At 46.4% G+C, this 27,688-nt stretch overlaps 1 protein-coding gene across 4 annotated transcripts in view; it reads left to right on the forward strand.

Annotated features, from left to right (window-relative positions):
• ANTXR1 (ANTXR cell adhesion molecule 1) overlaps positions 1-27,688 on the forward strand; it is a 199,109-nt gene that overhangs the window by 95,219 nt on the left and 76,202 nt on the right. For all 4 annotated transcript variants that reach the window (XM_045006867.1, XM_045006869.1, XM_045006868.1 and 1 more), the window contains exons 13-14: positions 6,657-6,752; positions 23,625-23,666. In XM_045006867.1, the coding sequence (XP_044862802.1) occupies positions 6,657-6,752; positions 23,625-23,666 (138 nt within the window). The remainder of the gene's footprint in view (positions 1-6,656; positions 6,753-23,624; positions 23,667-27,688) is intronic.

Consider the following 27,688-nt stretch of genomic DNA (forward strand, 5'->3'; position numbering starts at 1 on the left):
ACCCTACCAAATTATATAGCAGAGATACAATTCCTTATTGAATTATATAGGCAGGAGATGGGGGGAAAGGATGGCTTTGTGGTTAAGCATGGCCCTGAGGCTCAGGAGATCTGGATTCTTCTCTTAGCTCTTCCAGGGCCTCCCGGGGGGGGGGGGGGGAAGTGAGGCAATTTGCCCCAGGCCCCAGGCCCTGCAGGGGCCCCCACGAGATTTTTTGGGGACCCCTGGAGCGGGATTCTTCACTTGCTCCAGGGGCCCTGGAAAACTCTTGTGGGGCCCGGGCCCCGGAGCTTCTTCCACCCCGGGTTGTCGTCGGCAATTCAGCGGTGGGGGGTCCTTCCGCTCCGGGTCTTTGGCAGCTGGGGCAGAAGGACCCCCCACCGCCGAATTACCACCGAAGCGGGACCTGCCGCCGAAGTGCCGGGTCTTCGGCGGTAATTCAGCAGCGGGAGGCCCCCGCCATGGGTCTTTGGGGCACTTCAGCAGCGGGTCCCGGAGCGGAAGGACCCCCCGCCACCGAATTACCACCAAAGTGGGGGCCCCCTGCTGCCAAAGACCCCAGGCCCCCTGAATCCTCTGGGCGGCCCTGAGCTCTTCTACCGACTCCTTGTATGTCATTGGGAAATTTTGCAAAAGCTTAAGCACATGCTTAATTTGAAGCTTCTGGGCAGTCTCTCTGAAGTAAAAATTAAGCATGTGTAAGTATTTGCAGGATTAGAGCATTGTCCTCTCTGACCTCAGTTCCCCATTTGTCTTGTACTATATTTATGTACAGCACCTAGCACTTGATGTCAGCAGGGCCTGTAGCAGTCCCACAATACAAATAACAGAGGATGCTCCAAAAGCCCACACAAAGGTTCTCACCTTTTAAATTCAGTTTGGGTTCTTTCCATAGGGCATATCACTTCATAGCAAGGTAGACTAGATTACATATACTGGGTGAGCCTAGGTCACGTCCCTCACCGAGTTGGCTGCCTGCCACTCAAGAAGATGCACACAGCATGTGATCAAAGCAAACTGGAATCTAAAAAGAGCACATTCAGTGAGTTTTCATTTCCTTTTTATTGGACCAGATTGTTTCACCAGATTGTTTCAAAAGTTAATACATATGTGATAAAAAGAATGATAGATGTCAGCTGTCACTTCCATAATGAAAGCTGTCCCCAGTGAAGTCAGATGGAAATGGGGCTTCACAATAAAAGCCATCTAAATCTGTGGTGAGAAGAAGGCTCACCCATTATCCTCTCTTTCCCTGTACATCAAAAAAGGAAATTAAACAACAGAGAAGTTTCTCCTTTCTCTCCAGAGAAAAATCATGGGGAGTGTGTCATTCAAAGCTGTGTGTGGGATTTTCAGAAACACTAAATCAAGGATCAAGTACTGATTTTGCCCCAGATCCCTAAGTGGCTCCCTCAAGGATTGTGGTCACAACCTTGGGTTTAGCAGGCCAATGCGCAAACCACTGAGCTATCCCTCCCTCCCCCAAAATATTGATTTTTGCCCCAGATCTCTAAATGGCTCCCTCAAGGATTGAACTCACAATTTAGCAGACAAATGCTCAAACCACTGAGCTATCCCTCCCCTCCGGCTTAACTCTGCTCACACCAAGCCAATGCTTAAATTCCCACGGACTTCAATGAGCGTTGGAGTTAGGCCAATTCTAAGTGTTTGAGGAAATCCCCCTCAGTGTCTAAGGGCATGTCTGTGCTGCAATCAGCGGTGTGACAGAAGCACATGTGGACATACCTGAGCTAGCTTTGATCTAGCTTGCTCAAATAACAATAGCAGTGAAGCCGCAGCAGCATGGACTGTCAAAGCCCTCCTGGGACTTTAGGTACATAGTTGAGCCACCTTCACCATGCTATAACCTTGTAGTGCCTCCATTTTCTCTCTCTCTCTCTAAAATAGTGATAATACTCATCTCGATGCCGTATTGTGAGAGTTTAGAGATAAGACACAACTGTTGAATATGGAACTGAATTTTCAATCTACTCTAAACTTCTGGTTCAGGTTCCTCTCTTATGAACACACCTGAGTACCACGGGATCCTTAAAGACCAGTACTTAGATGATAAGTTCTTTGTTGCAGGGGCCATCTTTTTTTTTCTTTGTTTGTACAGCGCCTAGCACAAAGGGATCCTAGTCCATGACTGGGGCTGTTTGGCACTACGATAATACAAATAATAAATAATAAGTGATTGGGACCTCAGTTTTACTTCTTGTCTGACAGATGGGCACCTCCAGTGGCACAGCACCCACTAACACCAGACTGAAGTGTTGATGCAGAATAGAATCCCAAAATAGAACTTAAGTGAAAAGTTTCCCTTATAGAAAAAACTTCCACAGCTACCCTGCATTTATGGATCCTGCCGTATGTTTTTAACATGTGTGCGCTTTACTGTAAAGTGCATTCTTTCAACTATTGATGTCGCTAAGCCAAGAATTTTTGGATTTTATTATGATTTTTCAGGGTGGGAGGAGGAAGAAATCTATTAGAAAATGCCTTCAATATGTTTTCTATAAGATTTCCTATTAATAGAGCAAATTTATGTTTTACAATATATTCCAGTGTTTGTTTTCATTGTCCTTCCACTGCCAACAACACTCTGCAGCATTTTCTGGCTTTGCTGGACTCTTTGGCAGTGAAAATATGGTTTCATCTCACATCTGCCTTGCTCTCTCTACCAACATATTTGTTTCAGAGTCTGGACGTCAGAGTCCTACCATGTAAAATCTGCAGCACATTAGAGGCTAATTTTTTAAAAAAAAATTATTTGGTATCATAGCAAGACATTTAAAAATAAAAGACGACTCCAGACATAGTTGGTGCATCTCAACAGTTGTCAAGGAGTAAATTACACAAGTTTTACACCTAGGCTATTGTTTGGCAGAGGTTTTTACAGCTGTCTCAGCAGTCTGGATTCGCTCAATCACCCAGGACTGATGTAGATTTAGACAAAAGGCTGATCACTCTTATTTTTAATGTTTTGTGTTGGAGTACAGAGTGCACATTATTTATAGGCTGAGAATATCAGTAAATTGGTAAAATAAAAAATATATTTCGGAAGTTGTAATCACAAGCTCTAGATTCAATCTTTTGAAGTTTGTAAAAATTAAAACCAACATTTTTCAAGGTAGCATTTTTGGTGGGTACATCAGACCAAATCCTGTAATCCTCACTGAGACAAAGCTGAACTTCAGTAAGAGTAATTGCCTGAGTAAGGATGTGAAGATTTTGCATACAGAATCCTTCCAAATCTGTCAGGCTGATTCTTTGCTTTGAGATACAGTATAACATCTGGCAACTTAAGATGCCTAGCACAAAACCAGATGTGCTAGAGTAATGTACCAGGGTATTTACAGGCAATTACAAAAGAAAAATCTAAAAACAAATTGCCTGTAAATACCCTGCTAGAGTAATGTAGCAGGGTATTTACAGGCAATTACAAAAGCTCTAATTTTTCTTTGTTTTGTAGCAATCAGATTGTAGGCTATTGTTAATGAAAAGATGCTTTTGTGAGTTACAGGCAGCAAAGAAGTGATGGGAGCTAAGAGCAATGAGAACCTAAAGATTTCCTGAGTCTGTTTCTTCTGTGCTTCCGTGGCAGCTAATGCAATGGGGAGACAGGGGGGCTGGGTATCTTTTCTGGAGTGCCCAGCACTCAGTAGCTGCCAGTGAGAGCACAGTGGCTGAGATTCTGTGCTGTGCCTCTAATGGTGAAGCTAAGAAAACAAAGCCTAGAGAGAGAGTGGGGTGGGCTATGGTGGCTTTAAGCCAACCTTGTGCCTTTCTGATCCAGGGCTACTGCAGGGATCATAGGGATCCTCAGCATATATTAGAGAGTTTAGTTGGGGTCCCGTGAAAGGTTTGGGGAGATTTTTCTTTTGCCTGAGCTGTCTCTCTCCATCTCTCTATGTTTGGGGGATTGGGTTGCCAGTTTTCTAGCAATTATTTCTAAATTCCAAATAGGTTTGAGAAACCTTCCTGGTCTGATATTTCATTGGTTGAGCTCACACTGCTGACAATAACATTGTGATCGGTGACCAGCCAGCCAATGAATGACAGCTACTTAAATAAACACCTGGATAACAGAACCTCCAGACCCTCTAGTTCAAACTGATGTCACAAGAGGCCTCCATAAGAAGTTGTAATCTTGGTCTTTTTAAAAAAAACTGTCTGGCTCTTAGACCAAAAACATCACAACTGGACTCGAGCCAAAGTGAATTGCCTGCTTGCTGATCCCAAAGCCTGATGATAGAAGACAGGAATGGCATAGAAACACTAGCTTATCTCAGGAAGCTAAGAGCTTATCCCTCAAATTAAATCTGGAAGCAATGAGACATGTCATGTTCAATTTTGATCGCTGCAGTGAGTTGGATAGTGCAGAAGTTCTCAGTGTGGGATTTGCAAACAGGTGTCGGGGGCTGCAGTTATCTTGTCCTTCCCATACTGCTAAATGGGAGTGGGGTTGCAGCTAGATGGGAGGGGAATCCTTAGCGGGGAGATAGGCAGGGACAGCTCTATGTTTTTTGCAACCCCAAGCACAGCAGTCAGGTGGCTTTCGGCACCATGCCTGCGGGAGGTCTGCTGGCAACGCGGATTCAGCAGCGCCTGTGGGAGGTCCGCCGGTCCACGCCTTCAGCATACCCGCCGCCAAATTACCGCCGAAATTGCAGGACTGGTGGACCTCCCGCAGGCATGCCTCCAAAGGCAGCCTGACTGCTGCCCTCACAGCGACCAGCAGGGCGCCCCCTGTGGCTTGCCGCCCCAGGCACACGCTTGGAGCGCTGGTGCCTGGAGCTGCCTCTGGAGATAGGGTTCTGATATGGAAAAGATTGAAAACCTACTGGGTTACTCTGGGTGTGCACCACTGCCACCTACTGATTGGTTTCAGAACTGCCCAACTCTGTGATCTAGTCCCTACACTGCTAATAGCTAATGCACTACTGGAAGGTACTGAGATACTATGCTGATGAGCACTGTCTAAGAACTGATATAGAATAGAATAGCTAATAAGCTTCACCTTTAGCTCCACCTTTTGGAGCAGGAGGATCTGAGTTCTATTCCCAGTCCTGCCAATCAATTCCCAGTGGTCATGACATGTAGTAGGATGACAACTGCAGAATCCTGTGTGGCTACAGACCATTTAAATGGTATTTTGAGCTGCTTTTGAGCCAAAATAGCCTTTCACCTCAAAAAAACCCACTGTTGTGAACTCATCTAGACGTGACGGATAAATCAACTCTGGGACTGGGTAGCTCAAGGCCTTGGTGATAGTGGTCAAACACCTTCCCCCTCTATGGTTAAATCTGGTTACCACTCGGCTGCTATTCAGAGGTCTATAAGAAATGAACCGGTGGTCTCAGTCCATTGCAGAGCAGGCAAGTATCCACATCACTCTATAAACCAGCTCTGATTGGTCCCCTTTGTTGTCATTCTCCACTGAGAGCCAAGAATTCCTTTCTTGCCCCTGGAGGTGGATCCTCTTGCATAGCTGCTACCATAGGTGGCAGGTTATATACATTTGCGGTGCTCGGGCTCCAGGAATATTCAGGGCCGGGTGCCCTGCTCCAGCAATATTTGGAGCTGGGTCTCTCCCCCGACCCTGCCTGGATCGGGCCCTGGCTCCCGCCCCCCGCCACATCCCTGCCTGACAGAAAGCAGCGCGGCACCTCTCCCCTGCCTGCTTTTGCTGCCGGAGTAGAACGGCTCCCGGCAGAACTGCTGTCTGCTGCCCCAGGGTCCTAGTGCCTGCCACCCACTAATGGCAAGGCAGGCTGCCCTTACCCCGTCCTTCTACCCTAGCCCTGAGCCTCTCCAACGCCCCAAATCCTCAGCCCCAGCCAGAGCCCTCATCCCCCTGCACCCTAATCCTCTGCCACAGCTCTGAGCCCCCCCCCCGCAGCATGAACCCCTCATCCTCAGCCCCACAGCCCTCAACCCTGCACTCCCTCCTATTCTCAGTCTCCCTCCCAGAGCCTGCACCCCCTCTCAGAGCGTGCACTACCTCCCCTTTCCCACACATCCCTTCCCACCCCCAAACTCCCTCCCAGAGCCTGCACCCCTCACCCCTTCCTACACCCCCACCCCCAGCCCAGAGTCTGCACCCAAACTCTGTCCCAAAGCCTGCACCCCGCACCCCCTCCTGCACACCCACCCCCTGCTCCATCCCAAAGCCTGCACCCTGCACCCCTCCTGCACCTTAATCCCCAGCCCAGGACCTGCACCCCAGACCTCCCCCCCCAAACCCCTCCCAGAGCCTTAGGCAGGTGGGGGCGGAGTTTGGGGGGGGGGGTTCTGGGCACCACCAAAATTTTTACAAACTTGCTACCCATGGCTGCTACACCTGTCCCCTGAATAAAGAGATGCTCTCCTTCTGCAGGGCTATGAAGGCATCAGCTTCCACTAGCACTGAAGTGATTATGTGATGACTTGGAGGAGGGAAGGTGTCGGGGGGGAGGGAATGAGGGGTGGGGAAATTATGCTTTGTAAGTAAAAATAAACTCAATGTGCAAGGGCCTCTCAGGGTAATTACTGGGCACAAAGGACTCCGTGCACTCTTACAAATGCAGGATGCTTTGTAGGTGCTGGGAAGGGAGGAGTTTGTATTTAGCTCCTGCTGCAGCTCACATTCTCTTTGCCTCTCTCCCTTGTAGTCTGATGGGACCATCCTGGCCATCGCCTTGTTGATCCTCTTCCTTCTCCTGATGCTGGCTCTGCTCTGGTGGTTCTGGCCTCTCTGCTGCACAGTGGTAAGTCCCCACTTCCACCCCAGTCTGCCTGTAGCAGTAACCGCGCTGTCAGGGGCATGGTGTGAAAGAACAACAGAGGTGCTGGCATGTCAACAGACATAGAAAGCTGACAAGCAGTAGCCTCTGATAACCAAACTGCAAACCAAGAGACAATGCTGTGGATTCAAGCCCAGTGATAATTTAGTGTGCATCCAGGGCAGTGAGGAGGAGGATTTTTATTACCAGGAATAAAAGTATTTCTGAGTGACAAGCTCATTTCTAAACACTTAAGTTCGTCTTGGCATATTTTTTAATTAAATATGAATGATCCAGGCAACATATCAAGCCAAATCCATCCCTGGAATAAGTCCACTGGACTTGTTCCAGGGATTCATCTAGCCCACTGTCTCCTTTGGCATCCACTCATATAAAAGCAACATTGTTTCCAAATGTATCCATGCTTATAGGTCTCCAAAGGATTCTGGGATGAAGTGTGTAATTCATCACTCTATTTACAGTAGATGCAAAGGTCACTCAGTGCATCAGAACAGTAAATAGGTCATGGAGTTACAGTAGAGGAGCAGGTTCAGAGATGAATAAAACTAGCCCAGGATGATCTGCTGAATCAACATTTCTACCTATGTGCACTTTGAGAGAATGATGGAAGATGAAATGCTAGCTACAGTAGAATGACCTTATAAGCCATGTTTCCAAAGGAGGATCTATTTGGAAAGCACCACAGATGAAATTCTGTCAGAATGAAAAATCAGTGGGAGTTTTGCCATTTAATCCAATGGGACTAGGATTCCACCCCACATTTGCACATGCAAAGTGGATAATTGAAAGTGCAAATGGACAGCTAGGTGCATTGTGTGTGCAATGGTTGTTTGTGCACCCAAGAGCCTAGCTGTGCTAAGTACAAACCTGCCTGGACACTGGGGGTACATACTCAGGGCAGCTAGCCACTGCCATTGCCCATTGCTACACTTCTATTTTTAGCACAGTTGCTCAATGAGTCCGTGCACAAGTTTGTCTACACGAGCTGGGAATCATATCCCTGGCTCCTAGTGTAGACATAGCCTGAACCTGACCCCACTCTCAGCATGTGCATCCTTCTCATTTCTGTGCCATAGCTTCTTTAAATACAGGGGCGAGGACAGTGTTTAAATGAGGTGCTGGACCACGCCTCTGACATTTAAGACCAGTCTCAGCTTTATCGCGGCTTTCTGGAAGGCTGTGTGGAAGAATCCAGCAATTTGCTTGGTTCTCAGTCTGGACTGCAGCCAGCCAAAGTGTTTGGAACCAAAAGTTGAAGGGGGAAAAAACCAGGAAATATGCTAGAAAGATGCAAGAAGCACTGTTAAACTTGAGGAAAAGGAGGAAACATAGAGTGTGAGTCTACAGTAACCCTGAAGAGCCATAAAATTATATTTTACACCCACTCCCTCCAACTTGTCAGTCGTGAATAACAAAAAGTTATACGTACTCTGGCACTCATCTATTCCCACATTGATCTGTAAAATTAGGCTCCATTCCTTTCCAGTTAAGATGATTTAAAAAAAATATACAAACAACCTAGTGAAAGACCTGACAGGGATATTAACATGGAGAGAGACATTCTCTTAGTACCCCATCCTCCAGTCCTCACTCAGAGCAAGATTCTAATACTCTGGGCCAAAGGCCAAATTCTCACCTGACGTAAATTGGTATAGTTTCATTGACGTCAATGGAGCTGTGCTGATTTACGCCAGCTGAGGATCTGATTTTGTTGCTCACACCGGATAATGTCTTACTCCACGAGCAGTCCCTCTGTAGTTAGTAGAGGTATGTCTACACAGCAATGATAAGAGTCCCACACCAAGTCTCAAAGCCCAGGTCAGCTGACCAGCTCACAGGGTTCAAGCTGTGGGGCTTGAAATAGCATTGTGGACATTTCAAGCTCAGGCTCTGAAACCCCATGATTGGGGAGGATCTCAGAGCCGAGGCTCCAGCCTGAGCCCCAGTATCTACACTGCCATTTTTAGTCCTGCAACCTGAGCCCCATGACCCATCAGCTGTCCTGGGCTTTAGGACTTGCTACCGTGTAGACATACCCTGGGACCCACATGGCTTTCAGTGCTGGTCGGCATGAATGAGGCTCTCAGAATCTGGCCCTCAGTTCCTACCCTCTCTGAAGTCAATATAAGTTTTGACTGAGAGAAATGAAGCCCTAAGTTTCCATCCCTGCTTCCCTACAGTAGATCCTAAAGGACTCAACAATGACAATTCCTTTCTTTGACACGATTCCAGCATCTGTGGCTTTTCCTCTCCCTCAGGGACAATAAAGTTACAAGCCATTGTAATCTTCCATGGGGGGAACCGGCCTTGGCTTGATTATGAGAAGTGCTCCAAGTTAGATCAAGTTCGGCTAAGATCGCTAAGTGTGACCTAACTCCTTTTTCCTAGTAGAGATTCAGGGTAACACCTTATAGCTAGTTGAGTTGTACCCTTGCCAGGTCTAACACCTAGGCAGGAGCCTAGGCTACAACCCAGCCAGCTAACATCAAGCCACAGGTGTAACCTTGCATCTCTACTTGGAAAAAGGTGACATTTAGGTCATGCTAACTAAGCCCAAATTAAACTTCACTTCTTTTCAAGACAACGACAATGAGATTACACACATTCTTTCCACCACAGAGAGGGCTGCGGAGGGTGTGGGCAATGAAACACCGAGCACATAAGCTGAAATGAAAAGAAAAATTGCCTCTCTGGGGACTGTATAAGAATCAAACATGCAGCTAGTCAAGGAAATAATAGCCAGGAACAGTGCACTCCTTGGAGTAGGCCACATTCTGTTCTTGGTTATACCAGAGTGAGTCTGGAGTAATTCCACTGGAGTTATTCCAGATTTATGCCCAAATAAATGAGAACAGAATATGGCCCTGTGTGAGCAAAGGTGGTGAGAGGCAGAGAAAGGATATTCCTTCAGCTTGTTTCCTTGTTGCAGTCCCTGCATTCCTGCTAGGGAATATAAAATAATATGGACCTACTGAACATAGAGGGAGGTTAAACCAATTTATTTTATCTAGCACCCACCTTTCCTCCAGGCATCCCACAGCACTTTACTGACATTAACTCTACTAATAACCCCATCAGTCAGGCAAGGGTTATCCAGACACAGAGAGGCCAAATAATCAAACATGCCTATTAATTTTTGGGTGTCCAATTTTGACACATCTTGTAGGGGCCTGATTTTCAGAAAATGCTGAGCACCTGTTCTCTGAAAATCAGACCCTTATGATTTGCTTTCAGTTGGGCACCCAAAAATTGAATTGCCCCAAATCATTGAAAGTTTAGGCCCACAAGTCCTGACTCCCAGTTCCCTCAAACACTCTGTAACTGACTGAATATTGGAGGCACTATTCTTTTTTTTGCCACAGGTAAACTGAAACATTCTCCCCCTCTTCCCCCCCCCCCCACTTATCTTTTCGCTGGTCATAAAATCATAAAATGTAGAGCTGGAAGGGACCTCGAGAGGTCATCAAGTCCAGCAGGACCAAGTAAGCCTAGACCATCCCTGACAGGGGTCTATCCAGCCTGTTCTTAAAAACCTCCAATGATGGGGATTCCACAGCCTCCCTTGGTAACCTGTTCCAGAGCTTAACTACTCTTAGAGTTAGAAAGTTTTTTTCCTAATATCTAACCTAAATCTCCCTTGCTGCAGATTATGATAATTAGTTTTTGCCTACCTTCAGTGGACATGGAAAACAATTGATCACAGTCTCTTTATAAGAGTTCTTAACATATTTGAAGACTGTTGTTAGGTTCCCCTCCTCAGTCTTCTTTTCTCAAGATTACACATGCCCGTTTTTTAAAGCCTTTCCTCATAGGTCAGTTTTTCTAAACCTTTTATCATTTTTTGTTGGTCTTTCTGGACTCTCTCCAATTTGTCCACATCTTTCCTAAAGTGTGGAGCCCAGAACTGGACACAGTACTCCAGATGAGGCCTTACCAGTGCTGAGTACAGCTGTGTCTTACATATGGCATTTCTGTTAATGCACACCAGAATGATATCAGTCTTTTTCACAATTTTATCAGCTCTCAGATCTGCAGGAGGAGGTTGGTTCTCCCCGTCTAAGGAGAAATATTGCTTTAAATCTGGGTCCTTCCTTAGGCAGTTGGATCATAGCAAGGCTTGCTGGATCTGACAACTAGTAATGACTTTGTTTGTTTGTTTGTTTGTTCAAATAGATTTCACTTAGATATTCATTCTGAAGAAAATGGGTTATACATTTGGGGGCAACACCCATTGAACCTGGCCCAATGTATCTGCCTAATCAGTTCAGAAAATTAGCCTAGGAAAAGGGAGTGCCCTTTGCAGATTCTGGAATGTCATTTGCATTCCTTTTGGAATTGCATGTCAGCTCCATTAATCTGCAAACTGCATCACAAGCCAAGATGGGGTTAATTAATGGAAGGTTTTGGTTCTTAATCCATGGGGTCTAGTCTCCCCTAAACACATGGAGGAGTTTGGCATGAACCACAATTAATATTAAACAAAGTTAGCCACATGTCTGTTTTTGCACTTCAACATGAGAATAAAAGCCAGACACAATCTCAGATCTGAAAATAGACACTGTTTCCCACCACAAATTTTAGAGGGGTTCATATTAAGATGCCTAGATTTGCTCCTACCCTCATGGAATTGGTCAGATTTAAATGTGGACTAATTGGCTTCCTTGCTGGGACTGATTCTCAGTAAGGTCCAGTTGTTTTTCCCCTCCCCTGAGAGTTTGGAGAGGGCTCTAGTTAAGGTAACAGAGTGGGGCAGCTTTCTGAACCTCAGGCTTCTACTCTGATTGGAACCTTAGAACCACAGCCAAGATTTTCAAGTGTCTAGTGATTTGGGTACCCAATTTAAGACATCTCAAAGGGGCCTGACTTTTCAGAAATAGCACAGCACCCACTCTCAGGCCCCTGAACGTGTCTTTGGTTGGACACCCAAAAACTGAAGGCACATCCATGCTGAGAACACCTGGCATAGACATTAGAACTGAAACGCACCTGCTAAGTCTTGATGCCCAATCCATCTCCTCTAACTCCACCAGTGCAGATTGGTCCCTACCGTCCATTCTCTGGTGCTCTGTCCTGTCTAGCTTTAAATCATAGAATCATAGAATCTCAGGGTTGGAAGGGACCTCAGGAGGTCAACAGTGTGCCCTTGTTGCCAAGAAGGCTAATGGCATTTTGGGTTGTATAAGTAGGGGCATTTCCAGCAGATTGAGGGACGTGATCATTCCCCTCTATTCAGCACTGGTGAGGCCTCATTTGGAGTACTGTGTCCAGTTTTGGGCCCCACACTACAAGAAGGATGTGGATAAATTGGAGAGAGTCCAGCGGAGGGCAACAAAAATGATTAGGGGGCTGGAGCACATGACTTATGAGGAGAGGCTGAGGGAACTGAGATTGTTTAGCCTGCAGAAGAGAAGAATGGGTGGGGGATTTGATAGCTTCTTTCAACTACCTGAAAGGGGGTTCCAAAGAGGATGGATCTAGACTGTTCTCAGTGGTAGAAGATGACAGAACAAGGAGTAATGGTCTCAAGTTGCAGAGGGGGAGGTTTAGGTTGGACATTAGGAAAAACTTTTTCACTAGTAGGGTGGTGAAGAACTGGAATGGGTTACCTAGGGAGGTGATGGAATCTCCTTCCTTAGAGGTTTTTAAGGTCAGGCTTGACAAAGCCCTGGCTGGGATGATTTAGTTGGGTTTGGTCCTGCTTTGAGCAGGGGGTTGTCTTGAACCACTGGGCTTTCACCAGTTTGAAAATAATAATAATAATAAAAATTAGGGGGTTTATAGTGGCTACAATGTATCAGTGTTCTATAACTTTCCATATGAATAAGGGTCAAATTCCCCCTCAGGTAATACCATTCTCCTTTCCTAAATTACTGCTGTACTTTCAGCTAGATACAGACGCCTTCACTTCCTGCCTTAAACTGTTTGTGTAGCTATGAAATATCTGTTGTGTTCCACCCAAGAGGCAGCGGTAAATGACGTGATGTCTCTATATCACTTATTTATCACATAGCGCTGTAAGGACTTAGTATGTACAGCATTCCAAGCAGATGGAGATCCTGCTCAGCTTCTAACACTGTGTAGACACACTGGATAGGATTCAGGTTTACCCTCAGTTCTGGAGTTTGCCTTTATTGCTAACCGAAATAACAATGATGCAACTCAGATCTCTTCCAGAGCGCGGCTAATTGTAGTGGGGTGTTTTTTCCTGTAGGGCCTCCTCTGTCCTAGTCCTGGTTCCCTCTCCCTCAGCAACTCAGGGCCTGATTCGCCATCTTCTCGGAGCCATTTACACCTGTGCAAAATTTGGATTTAATGGGATTTTACACCCATTCCCCCTAGGCAGAGGAGAATCAGACACTCAAGCTCTTTTGTACTTCTAGGTTGTAACTGATCATGCTTACCTGCTCTAATAGAGGGCAGGTCAGCAGAAAGAGCTGCATTTTTCTGCATGGTGCTAGCACCTGACATCAGGGCGAGTCAGCAAAGAGAGCTCTGCATCCGTCAGTTTACAAGCATTGTCATAAGTAGTTAGTTAAGGGTTAAGTTCTACCTGTAAAGGGTTAACACAGACCTGGTGAAACACCTGACCAAAGGACCAATCAGGGGGTCTCTGTGTTCTTTGTTCTGTGTTCTTAGCCGTGGTCTGGGCTGGTGTAGTTCCAGACGGCTAAGAACACAGAACAAAGAACACAGAGACCCAAGTTCCCGCTTTCTGGGATTTTCAAAATTCTCTTCCCTGATTGGTCCTTTGGTCAGGTGTTTCACCAGGTCTGTGTTAACCCTTTACAGGTAGAACTTAACCCTTAACTAACTACTTATGACAAGCATGTTGAGAACATTTGGTGAAAGACGGTATAAAGACAAAGAATCAGTTTATTGCCCTGAATTTTCACAGCTAAATGTGCAAAAGGGCTGACAGCAAATCTCAAAGCTTTTTCCTGTGCCAAGAAAAGCCAATGACCACACTCTCTACCCGCCCTTGCTACCTTTCAAACAAAATGGCCATAAGGAAGCATTATCATAACATGCTGATGAAGCAGAAGCCCCTAGGTGTCTATGGGCTAACTAGCTAATATGGTCGATGAACGATGGTCATTTCTCCCCATCAGACACAGGGGCCATAGGAGCAAGTGACACCAAGAAAGAAGAAATAGCCTGGGGTTATAAAAACAATTACAACACACATGAACAAACATTTCAGCTTTGCCAAGCTAAACTAGGCTAAGCGTTTTGCTTGGCCAGGCACTCTCCCAGCTGATTGCATTCTGCACGCCCATGCAGCACACACTGATAGAGAGAGAGGGAGAGAGAGCTAAACTTCACAGCCCTGTACAAACCACAGCAGGCTCAATCCTCCTGTCCCAACACACCGAATTCGCACCCATCAACTACACTGGAGCCCTGTTTCTTCTCTGTATTGGGAAGTCACTTTATGCTTGTGCAAAGTGAGCTGGTGTAAAACACCGCCCCTCTGATTTGGTACCATTTTACATCCATTGTGTGTGTGTGTCTGTGTGTGTGTCTGTGCACACATATAGCTCAAACCCATCTTTCTGGATTTCCAGCCCAATCTGAAGTCCCAACAGCTTCCAATAACTTCAGCTATGCAGATAAATGTTTGGATACTTAGCTTGGCCAAAGTTCCCGGGACTGTTTGTCCTCAGACATATACCAGTGCAAACCAGGAGAAACCCCACTGAACTCAACAGGCTCACACAGTATAAACAATGTGTGAGACAAGCCTAAGGCATCTTTCAGTGGTCATTAAAAGCCTCACATTTTGGACCCTGATCTGAACTTCCACAGGTTGGATCTGGGGTTTTGGGTCTGCTTCAGAGCTTCAACCCACCACTGTGGCCAGAAACCCAAATATTTCTGATAATGGGGCTAGAAAAGCCTCCGCTGTGGACTTTGAAACTTCTGCATGCACGGTCAGCATTTGTGCTGTTAAAAGCCATTTTCCGGAGGTCTTGTCGTCTTCATGTTCTTAAAACAAAGAGCACCACTTTGAATAAACCATCTTGCTTAAACCCATAATTCCATCTTCAGAAAGCAAGGTTCTATTTGATGTGGGCTCCTTCTCACCCATCAGAAGCTGAACTCCTTCACCAAGGCACTGGGTTGGTTTAACCCCCTTGGTAAACCATGCAGTGCCCTTTGATACACTGTGAGTCTGAGACATTCAAAAGTGCTGACTAATGGAACCCGTGGTCCTAGACCTGCCAGAGAATAAACACACTCAGGTTAAGCAAGCAAACTCCTCCACGATCTTGTGTCTTTGTACCTTGGATCCCTTGCAGGATTGGAAATCTGTGTATTTGTTCTTTCTCTTTGTCCTCCCTGAGCCATTTAGCAAACCTGAAAATTCCTACAGCCTGGGGGTGTTTTATGAGCTGCGGAGAAATAATAAAAGGAAGAACCCATTCTCCTTGAGTATGCTTCTAATACAAATAACAAGTCTAACTTGATAAATACCTGGTCAAGTGGATTGGGCAGTTGGTAGGTACTCATGGGAGTTGAGTTATATTGACAGCTGTCATTGACCTTGGGGAAATCACTCTCCTAATCTATTCTTATCTATATAGGTTCTTATATCATCCTCATCACCATAGTATCCAAGCACCTTCCAGTTGTGCATTAAGTGACATGATTATCATCTGTTGACAGTTCATTCTTTCTCATCCTCTCCCCAGAAGGCAGAATTGTTTGTGGAGTATAGTGATTTGTTTTGGTAGGGTTTTTTCAGGAAGAGGGAGGAAGTTTTTATATCCACAGAGCAGTGTGGATGTGTGTGTGTGTGTATATATATATATATATATATATACACACACACACATACACATCCACACTGCTCTGTGTTTATGTTAGAGAAGGGAAGTCAAAGAAGTGCGCCTGGCACTTGCAATGGAAGGTGTTACGGTCAGATGTTTGTCTGCCTTTTTTCCCCCCTACCTTTTGCCCATCTTGTTTCTTTAGATTATAATCTCTTAATGGTGGGAACGGTCTCTCATTATGTGTTTTTACAGTGCCTAGCACAAAAGGCCCCTGATCATGGTTATGACACCTAATACACATAACAATAATACATGATCACACTTTGCACTTTTACTGACAAATTCATCCATCTCCTTACATGGTTCCCATCACTGCAGTATCTCATAGTCATTGATGCATTGATCCTCAACACCTTTATGAAGTAGGGAAGCATTCTCTCTCCCATTTTACAGATGGGAAAACTGATACACAGTGAGCCAATTGAACCTGGTTCATTCATGATTATTTTAAGGCCCCTTTGCCTGCTCCCAGAGTGGGGCAAAGGGAACTTAGTGTAACAAAGAATCAGACCTTAAGGCCTAAAGGTATTCAGGCCTCTAATTCCCATTGAAATCAATTGGAGTTAGGGTCCCAAATACCTTTACAAATCTGGCCCTAAGTGCTTTTCCAAAGGTCCCCTGATACAGGATTCTATAGCATGGCTCACAAAAAAACTACAGAAGGGGGGGGGATCTCATTCTTTATTCAATTTCTATAGAGCCCCATTTATTTACATTCCTTATATGACTTTTCCATAGGGGATCAGGGAGAGTGAAAGGAAAGTTCCTGGCCGCTGGACAGGGTGGGATTCCTGGAAAGACTCACCACTTCCTATGTAACCTAACTCCTAACGCTCAGAATGGGAACGTGCATGAGGGGTTGCAGGGAGACGGACGAACCCAGACGGTAGCCGAGGAGTGCAGGAATGTGAGGCTGCTTCAAAGGAAGGCATGTTATTGTGTGCAGTAGGGGCCCAGGGAGATGGGAAGGGAGGGGAGTCTTGTTTCTCAGTGACAGGCCAATACAAAGGGTGTTAGCGCCGGGCAACTATGTTGTAACCTTGTTCCCCGGCTCAGTTATATTCATAATACAATCTAAATGGTGCTCCAAGCAACAGCTTTACTCCATATTTGGTTCCAATGAATCATTTCATCAGATTCTCTTCCAAGAAGTTTTCCAGGATTTTTTCTTGTTGCTTTCCATGCAAACCCTAATGATTTAGGTGTAGTTGTGCTGATAGAAATCTGGCTTGTTTATCAGGATAACAGAGTGAATTTATAATCCTGCTAGTCCTGAACTTTTTAACCCTGCTCAGCAATCAGTGCTCATCTCATATTCTCTCTTTATGGTCTGGATCTGTGTGATAGCAGAATGCCATCAACATACAGTGTAAACAATACAGCAACATACTGTGCAACCAATATGAGGAGCAATTAGAGTACAACCAAAATACAGCACAAACAATACATTGTGAATTTAAAATACAGTTGACATACAAACAATATACAGTGCAATCAGAATACAATCAACACGCAAAGCAAACAATACAGTAACACACTGCAAACTATATAGAGCAACCAAAATACAGTCAACACACGGCAATCAATATACAGTTCAACATGAACACAATCAGGACAGTGCAAACAAGATAAGTACAAACAGAATGCAATCCACACACAGTGTACACCGGGGTTGGCAACCTTTCAGAAGTTCTGTGCTGAGTCTTCATTTATTCACTCTAATTCAAGGTTTCACGTGCCAGTAATACATTTTAACGTTTTTAGAAGGTCTTTTTCTATTTCCATAATATATAAGTAAACTATTGTTGTATTTAAAGTAAATAAAGTTTTTAAAATGTTTAAGAAGCTTCATTTAAAATTAAATTAAAATGCAGAGCCCCCCGGTCTGGTGGCCAGGACCCAGGCAGTGTTACTGCCACTGAAAATCAGCTTGCATGCCGTCTTTGGCACGTGTGCCATAGGTTGCCTACCCCTGATATACACTATACAACAGGGGTCTCAAACTCAAATGACCCCGAGGGCCGCATGAGGACTAGTGCATTGGCCCGAGGGCCGCATCACTGACACGCCCCCTTGCTGCCCCTGGCCCCACCCCCAATCCACCCCTTCCATGAGGCCCCGCCCCTGCCCTGTCTCTTCTCCACCTCCTCCCCTAAGCGCGCGGCTCCCCGCTCCTCCCCCCTCCCTCCTGGAAAGTGCTAAGCGCCACCAACAGCTTTTTCAATGCACTCTTCCAATCCTTGAAATATGTCACGTCCCGTTGTGATACCCTTCAGTGGCATTAAGTCTAGCAATTCTTCAGTTATATTCAAATTGCAGTCCACACCTCTAATGAACACTGCACACTGTGCGGTATCTGATACATCTGTACTCTCATCAAGAGCAATTGAAAATACTTCAAAGTCTTTTGCCATTTGAATCAATTGTTTTTGCACTTTATCAGCTAAATCCGTTATCCTGCAGGCAACTGTATTTGCAGACAAGCTTATGCCTTCAAAAACTTTCTTCCTATCAGGACATAAAATTTCACTGGCCTTCATAAGACATTCTTTTATGAATAAGCCTTCTGTAAAAGGTCGCGATGATTTAGCTATCATTTCGCTTATCACAAAACTTGCTCTTACTGAATCTTCGCTAGACTTGTTAATCCCTGAAAATAAATTTCTTTGCTTGGCAAATGCTGCTTTAAGTTGCTGAACTTTTTCCTCTCGGATTTTTCCGGTGAATGCATCATATTTTTCACGGTGCATCGTGTCATAGTGCCGACGCACGTTATACTCCTTGGGAACAGCAATCGTTTGCTGACAAATAAGGCATTGAATTTTATCTTTTACCTCTGTGAAAAAATATAAATTCTCCCATTTGTCTTGGAAAACTCTCTTTTCTTCCATGAGTGTTCTTTTTTTTGACGAAGTCATTTCCAAGCAGTTTTAATAAATATATACACTCAGTAATGCACCTCACTCAAAGGACAAAACACGCACTTAGATTTACTGCCTAAGGCTCTGGGAGGGAGTTTGGGTGGGGGAGGGGGTCTGGAGTGCAGGCTCTGTGCTCGGTGCAGGCTCCAGGCTGCGGCAGGGGGTGGGGGTGCAGGCTTTGGGACGGAGTTTGGGGATAGGAGGGAGTGCAGGGGTGAGGGCTGTGGGGCTGAGGGTGAGGGGTTTGAGGCATTGGAGAGGCTCGGGGCATTGGAGAGTCTCAGGACTAGGGGAAGGGCAGCCTGCCCTGGCCCTAGTGCAGGGGGGCGCTAGGACCCTGCGGCAGCAGGTGATGCCGGAAGCCGGCATAGCGGAGGAGGAGTGGAGTCAGCATGAGCTCCCGGGCAGGCTACCGGGCGGTGAGGGGGCAGCAAGTGGGGGCTGGTAGACACTGGGGGGAGGCGCGTGGGGGCGGCAGGTGGGGCCAGGGGAGAGACCCGGCCCCAAACATTGGGGAGCAGCGCGCGGGGAGCTTAGGCACAGAAAATAACTCGGGGAGGGGGGCGGGGGTGAGGGGAGTTTGGCGGCGACAGGAAGTAACTGGGGGAGCTCCGCGGGCCACAGGGAAGAGCTCCGAGGGCCGCATGCGGCCCGCGGGCCGCATGTTTGAGACCCCTGCTATACAACAACATAAGTTGAAACAGTACCCTAACATGCTGTGCAAACAATATGTAGACCACCCAGAGTACAGCCAACACACAGTGCAAACAATTCAGCAATGTGCAGAACAAGAGGAATAGACGGAGCAACCAGAATATAACCATTACCCAGTGTCAAGCTTTCCCTTGCAAGACAATTGACCGGATAAGCTATAGGTCCTTCTCATCTTTAACTCTTGTATGATGCTAAAGAAGAGTAGTGTAGATGACTGAGCACTATCTTGTTGCTTTAAGATTGTTTGATTTGCTACCCGTCAATTCATGGGAGAGAGAAGGTGCGTGGAAACGTCCCGAGCCTCTTTAAGGCCAGTCACAATCATCCTGAGGAGTGCACAGACACTGTCCAAGCCAGGATGCCCAAAGGGTGCAGGGAGAAGTGGAGGAAGGCAGGGCCTTTCGTCTCTGCTACCTTTCGGCTCATATAATTCACCGTGCTAGACTCTGTGGCTATGTCTCCCATGCTTGCTGGCTCCAGGGACTATGACCTTGTTTACACTAGAGAAATTTAGCACACTACCCACCATGCATGTAACACATCTTGCAGCCGCACATATGTTAGTGGCTCCCCCTCGCAGCAGCATTCAAATCTGCATGTGTGAGTTTGGATTAGCCTTGCTTCTGGCAAGCCTACCCACCATGACAGTCTGTGCTGAGACCGGGCCATTGTGGGCTGGCATAACAGCACCAATGGTGCCTGCTCTTCTGAGCCAGTCACAGCTGTGGCCATCCTTTAGCTCAACCATCAGAATCCATTATTGTTTCATGAAGGACTTTGGTTCAGTCCCCATTCATGGCACATGATTTGACACATGCATGACCTCGGGTTTGCTGGGCGCATGTATGACAGCTGCTATCTTGGCTGATACACCAGGAATTGAACTGGAGACAAGGCTCCGCAGCTGGGGCTGTAACAGACTCAGAGCCTCTTTGAATCGGGGACACTGTGACACACACTAATCACACAATAGCAGATCTTAAGGTGGCCATCCTCCAGCAAAAAAACTTTAGGACCAGACTTCTAAGAGAAACTGCTGAGCTTCAGTTCATTTGCAAATTTGACACCATCAGTTTAGGATTAAACAAAGACTGTGAATGGCTTGCCAACTACAGAACCAGTTTCTCCTCCCTTGGTTTTCACACCTCAACTGCTAGAACAGGGCCTCATCCTCCCTGATTGATCTAACCTCATTATCTCTAGCTTGCTTCTTGCTTGCTTATATTTACCTGCCCCTGGAAATTTCCACTCTTGCATCCGACGAAGTGGTCATTCACCCACGAAAGCTCATGCTGCAAAACGTCCGTTAGTCTATAAGGTGCCACAGGATTCTTTGCTGCTTTTACACTAATCACTGGGTAATACTTGCTGCAGCCTTTCAACCTTTGCTAGCTCCAGCCTGCAAGTCAGCCAGAATTCCTCTGGGGATTCCTGCTTGTGCACCCTCCCCTGTAATGTGGCCAGCAACTTCACTGCCACAGCCTGGCCCTTGGGTTTGCTGGTGCTTTCTTTAATCCTCTTCAGATGTCATTGCTTCCTTCCAAATGGCCTTTTTGCTTCTAAACACAAAACACAACGGGTTGATTTGGTTTCAGTGCACACGCACAAGCTCTTCAAAGCTTTACAGAAAGGCCAATTAAACAAACGGCAGCTACTGTGCCCAGGGACAGGTCGCTGCAGTGACTCAGGGACACCCCTGCTCCGAGTCAAGCCACGAACAAGGGGATAACCCTGACCCCCTGGCCAGCCCCTTTCAACATTGTTAGGCGAGGGCACATGCTCCTCATTAATGACCGCGTTGCATGACTCGAAGCTTGTGAGAGGAAAATAAAAAACAGTGAGCTCATCGGAGAAGCAAAACAGGGAACAAGAGGAATTTTCATAAACATTTATGTCTCCGGGACTCTTGTGTAGCAGCCATATTTTTCCTTCCCTTTCTATTTAAACAGTCAAGTTGTCTGTGGAGCCTCGCTTTTAAAAATGACTAACTCCAGGGCCTAAGCACATCTGCAGCAAACCTCCAGCAGCTCAGACATGCCCCAGGGCCCAAATCTGTGACCTGCTGAAGTCAGGGAAACCAAGGGTGTTTGCCACCTTGCAGGAGGCATTCTGCATCTTGTAGCCTCTGGCCCGTTGAGTGCAGTTTAAAGAAAAGGTTCCTTCATTCAGATAAATATGTAGCCACGGGACAAAATGAATCCCTGGTGTAGTCGCATTGAAATGGTTGGATTTAGCCCACTGATTTCAATAGCCATGCCCCAGGGATGAATTTGGAGTTAGGGAGAGATGTTTGACATGCCTGTATGTAATAGCTGTCCCTTTGGATGGCTTTCTATTGTACTTGGAGTGGAGAGCTGTAATAATAGCCAGCTATTTGTTGAGCCCTAGATACAAACTTCATGCATGAACTAATAGCCTCCCTCCCACATAAATTTAAATGGTTTCTGTGGAGAATACACCCGATCAGCCCAAAACCTCACCCCAATTGCTTTATTAGTTAGAAATGCTGGGAGAGCCTCCAACTTATATGGGTTTTTTTTTTAATTAAAAAGCTCATGAGAGGTTGACTTCTTAGCCCAACAGCATGAAGGATAATAAGCAATAACTGCTTCCCTTCCCGTCGAGTTTGCACAGAACATGAGAAGGCAATGTGGTCTGGTGAACCCGGTGCAGGGGACCTGGATTCTATGTCTGCCACTGACCTGGTGTGTGACCTCTAAGCAAGTAATTTCTCTATGCCTCTGTTTCTCCACTCTGCCTTGTCTATGCAGACTGTGAGCTCCTGGGGGCAGGGACCATCTCCTACTGTGGGTAGTGAAGCACTGGAATGGGTTCCCTAGGGAGGTGGTGGAATCTCCATCCTTAGAGGTTTTTAAGGCCCGGCTTGACAAAGCCCTGGCTGGGATGATTTAGTTGGGGTTGGTCCAGGGGTGAAAGTAACTTAAAGGATTTACTGGTACTCTGGAGTCCTTAGGAGGGGGAGGGGCCTCAATCGGAAGAGGCATGGCCTCTACCAGAAGAGGTGGGGTCTTTAAATCCCCGGACACTTTAAATCAGGATTTAAAGGGCCTGGGGCTGAGACTGTGGTAGGAGCAGCTGGGAGCCCTGGGCCTTTTAAATCACCATTGGAGGGGGCTCCCAGCTGCTGCCGCTACCCCAGGGCTCCAGCCTCTGGCAGAGCTTTAAAGGGCCCAGGGCTCCAGTGCAGTAATGGCAGCTGGGAGCCCCTGGCCCTTTAAATCACTGCCAGAGCCCTGCCACCGCCACCCCAGGGCTCCAGCAGCAGGTGGCGATTTAGAGAGCTGTAGCAGCAGTGAGAGCCCTGAGCCTTTTAAATCACCACCCGAGTCCTGCTGCTGGAGCCCTGGGGTAGCAGCGGCAACCGGGGGCTCAGGCGGTGATTTAAAGGGCCCAGGGCTCCGGCTGCCGCTACCGCCCTGGGCCCTTTAAATCATTCACGGAGCCCTGCTGCTGAGCCCCTGGGCCTTTAAATCACTGCCAGAGCCCTGCCACCGCTACCCCAGGGCTCCAGCAGCAGCGCTCTGGCAGCAATTTAAAGGTCCCAGGGCTCCAGCTTCTGCTGGGAGCCCCTGGCCCTTTAAATTGCCTCCAGGGGAAGCCTATCCACCCCGGTACGGCGCACTGGCTTACTTTCACCTCTGGGTTGGTCCTGCTTTGAGCAGGGGGTTGGACTAGATGACCTCCTGAGGTCTCTTCCAACCCTAATCTTCTATGATTCTATGTACAGTGCTTAGCACATGGGGTGCTGATCTCAGTTGCGGCCTTTAGATGATAGAATAATCTGTATCTGTAGTTAATCCACCTCCCTAAAACACGGTAGGTAGGTTGACAGAAGTATTCTTCCATTGACTTAGCGCTGACCACACAGGATCTTAGGTCAGCTTAACTACGTCGCTCAGAGGTGGGGATTTTTCACACCCCTGAGCGACATCGTTGGGTCGATCTAATTCTCTAGTTTAGACCAGACCATTATTACTCAGCTGAGGTTTTTTTAGCTGCACTGAGTATTTTGTTCCTAGATCAGAAAGCTGGAGTGTCAGTTCCAAGACTGGTTAGATTCACTTTGATGTCATGATTGGCAGCAATCATAGCAACAGATGATATAGACTCTAATTGGGAACTATAATTAGGAAATGACTGCATGTCAGGGTTTTACAGTGGCTTATTAGGAACCCCCCTGGTTATCCCGACAGCATTAGCACATGTAGGAACCATGTAATCCACATGCATCACAGTCACGATCAGAGGAGCTGGCAGGGACAAATCCTCTATTAAAGTGACTTTTGCATCATGCCAACGAACAAAGTGTGGATTTAAGGTTGTCTGTTTCTGTTTGTTCCTTCCAGATTATCAAAGAGCCCCCTCCACCCCCTGAAGAGGACAGCGAGGTAAGTGACACCGGCATTACCAGCTCTCACTGTGCCTGGCTTTCCAGGCAGGTAGCACACAGAACATAGCAGGAGGCAGGAGTTAGCATTTCGCATTCACCTCCTGTGCGCTTGCACCCAATAGGCAAACGGGACTGTTTAAGCCACACGTGAGGTTTTGGGCGCACTATGCTTTCTGATTAATGTCTTCAGCACATGTTTCATTCAGGTAGGAATCAATCACTTTATTTTCACAAAGTGATTAGGTAACGAGCCACAGCCAGTCAGAGCTGGGCCTGTACAGCGTGTACAGGGAGCGGGAGAGAGAGAGAGACTGTTCTCTGCTTTGAATAGTAGAGCAACGTAGCAAATCAGCCCTGTTCAGGACAGCAGTTAAGTGCATGCTTAACTTTTAACTCAATAGGAAGACATAAGCACACTAGACTATGTCTTCTAGACAGATGGGTGAGCACTGCACCAGTGTGAGTAAAGGCTGTATGCGCTATCCCTTAACGTTCCTTTCTAGCCAATTAGATCTGAAGCCCAAAGGCCAAATTATGAACTGGTGTAAATTGGTGTAATTCCATTGGCTTCAGAGGAGCAGCACCATTTTACACCAGTGAACTGGGCCCACAGGTTTTACTCAAGGAGACAGAAAAGCAACCTTAAAGCTCTCATGTGAAAATCTTAAACTTACTCCGCACTTATTTTCTGTACAAATCCAGTCATGTGTGATAATTAAATCTGGATCACTATTGCTTTCCTTGGACAGATTCCTCCCTGATATATGCTGGTCCTTTCTGTGCCATATCCACATACTCCTGCTTTCAACTAGCAGTGAGAGAGATTCTTCTTTCCCTTCCACTGCTTTGCACTTCAGTTATTAGACTGACTAGACCTTGTCCTGAGCCCACTGACATCAATGGGACTCTTCGCGTTGATTTCAGTGGGGGTTGGATCAGCTCCTTACAGCAGGGTAAGTGAGAGGAGACTCAAACACATGAACAGAGTGGTGCAGTGGGTTTGTTCCCTTGCCTTTTGCTACTGGAGACGTATTCTCGACCCTCATCCAGCTCACGAGTGAAAATGTGTTTGCTGGATTGAGCCTTACCCCACTCCCCATGAAGTCTGGCCAGAGAGCAATCTCTGCTCTAAGGCAGAGCTGTTAATGTTCAGGGCTGAGAAGCATTAGCCTCTCTGGAATCCTGCTCCGCTTCTGCTTATGTAGAACTCATGGGAAAGCCAGTGAGCTTCCCATTAGTGGAATGGCTCAGAATAGCTGGAGCCCAAGCCAGGAACGGAACCTGAGACTTTGTAGCTCTGAAGCAGAAACCCAAGTCATAACGCTCCCAAAGTCCAGGAAAATTTGGATTTGAATCGGCCTCCAGATCAGAACGCTCATCTCTCATAATGGTGTATTCAATCCGTGCCTCTCTTTGCAATCATCTGACATACTTCCCTAATCAGCTCTGTCTGTTGTTGGGCCTGAAGTAAATCCAACAACTTTGTCAGTTTCCAGCTTCAGAAGGAAAGGGAAAATGTATTAACTTGAAATTGCATGTGGCTCATCTGCTCTGCACTCCACATGCCTCCAAGTCAAGGGATTCAATAGCTGAAATCAATTAAAATACATCAGGCTGGAATGCTAGCTCTCTGCCCAAACACTGGGAAGGGAAATGACATCTTGGTGAAATGGGGGGATGTACGCCTCGCACATAAGGAGGCATTTGGTAGTTCTGCGAGTGTTTTGCAGATCAAGCAGCATTTGCTTCAGGTTCTGTTTGGTTCTATTGGCCAGTCTCTCTTGGCAGAAGCTGAACTAAAGAACAAGAGACTAATTAAACTGCTATGAAGATGCTTTTTCCCTGAGTTATATTTTCCCCTGACCCTGCTGGGTTTCCATACACAGAGCAAACATGGAGGAGGCCTTGCAGGACTGGAGCCCTTTACTAAGAGAAATTTTCCTTCTCCTGTTATTTTCACTGGAGATTTTTTTTCTTCTAATGTTGTGTTTGTTATTAGCATTTGTTAAGCCTGAGACTAATCACAGTGTCAGCATCTTGGAAGGGGCAGGGAAATTGTACATAAAACTTGGGGCAGCTGTCTCTCTGAAAACCAGACCCCTCTGTCACCTACCTGTGTGCACTGTGATTACACAGACAGTTTCACCAGGGTCTATCAGGGAGGCCCAGATCCCCGAAGGTATCTAGCTCCTATTGATACCTTTGAGGATCTGGGATTGGAGTCTCTTCCATTGGGACTGTCTTTGTAACCCATAGAGAGACAAGGCTGGTGAGGTAATATTTTTTATTGGACCAAGAGCCGTCGGTGAGAGAGACAAGCTTTCGAGCCACACGGCGCTCTTCTTCAAGTCCGGGAAAGGAACTCCCAGCATCACAGCAAAATGCAGGGTGGAACAGATTGTTTGGCATAAGTAGTTAGCACATATTGTAAGGGACCCTTCAAGGTACGATGCATATTGGTAACCCACGCACACTCAGTGGGTGGCTGAGCCATTGGTAGAGGCTGATGAGCTTGCTACAGCATTGGTGAGTAGGGGTGGCCTTATTTTTTATGCTTTTCATGCTTTTTTCATCCAGAGGTCCCAGGTTCTAGCCCTACTGCTGATAACTCAGCCAGGGGTAGGGCTCCACACTATGCCTGAATAAATATGCTCCTGTTGTTACCTAAACCTATATCTGCAGCTTATCTGTTTTCCTACACAATGGGACTCATACAGCATGTCAGTCACTAGAAGCATGAACAGCTGAGCAGCTAGCACCACTGAAGAGACTCCTCGAGGGGGAAATGTGTCCAATTAACTTTCTGTCACAGCTCTGGGCAACTGCAGCTGTATTTTCCCTCAGTGGTTCAGCAAGGGCCCCCCGATCTTGGCTTTCAGCTCGCCAGCTGTTGCCCCTTTGGCTGAAGACACGTGTCACTCTCCCTTCTGACTGGAGTATTCCCAAGCAGGACAGTCCCCTACCTTCACTATGTCATCCCGGCACAGGCAGTTTGCCCTATGATACCTGCTCACTTTCTCTTTAGAGACGGATAACATTGTAATTGCTGCAGATTACCACACAGTTCTTTCTAAGCAAGCCTACTTTATGCATAAGGTAAAAAACATTCCAGACAAAACATATTACAATCAATAAAAGAACCCACACGCGTGCTAATAAGCTTACCAGAGTTCATCCCAGCTCTCACATGGGTTCTGGCAAGTGCAGCCTTCTAATACCCCACCTTAAGGGAATCCTTGTGGTTACAAGTTCATCAGAGCTGCAGCTCAGAACAAGGCGCCTCATAACATGTTTAGTTCCCTTTTTATACAGTTCAGGGGTCTTTGAACTGGAGTTTCCCAAAGCAGGTAGTTAGTTTACAAAGGATCTCTCTCCTCAGGGAATATCTCCAAAAGGTTGGCTTCAGAGCAGGAGAATTTGCATTCCCCTCACTTCAAGGTATTTCCTAAGGAAATCCACTTCACACTGTAGAGTTCCAAAAAGACTTTCGAACTTCCTCTGACCTTCCAGAGATTGAATTAATCTTGTCTTTCTGGTAAAGCAGTTCCTTACAATTTCACAGGAGTACATAAACATTTGCATTTGTAATACAATGAATTCCAAAGGTGTTAACCCTAATTCAATAAGGTTTAACATCATTCAGCAAAATATATCTTAATTTCATAAGGTTTGTTCAGGATATTGTTAATCTGTCACACTTTCAACCATCCCAAACCAAAGAGAATCCCAGGGATGCATTCAGTGTTATCCAAAGCTTTCAAAGCAATTGCTGTCTGGTTTAAATTCAGAGCTGGCTAGGAGATGGAACTACAGAACTTGTAACCCTGCGATCAGTATTGTACAGCAAAGGTCTGAGTAACCTGATTTCTCCACACAAGTGACTGTTGTTGGAGAGGATATATTCTCACATAGTTGAGTTGTTGGTGGGACTGAACAGGAAGTGATAGTGCTGGATGTTTTTCAGTTTTGCTACCTTGAATTTTGGCTTCCTGGTCTAAGGAGCACGTAATGTCCATTGTA

The sequence above is a fragment of the Mauremys mutica genome, chromosome 2 (assembly GCF_020497125.1).
Source record: "Mauremys mutica isolate MM-2020 ecotype Southern chromosome 2, ASM2049712v1, whole genome shotgun sequence".
Taxonomy (NCBI): domain Eukaryota; kingdom Metazoa; phylum Chordata; order Testudines; family Geoemydidae; genus Mauremys; species Mauremys mutica.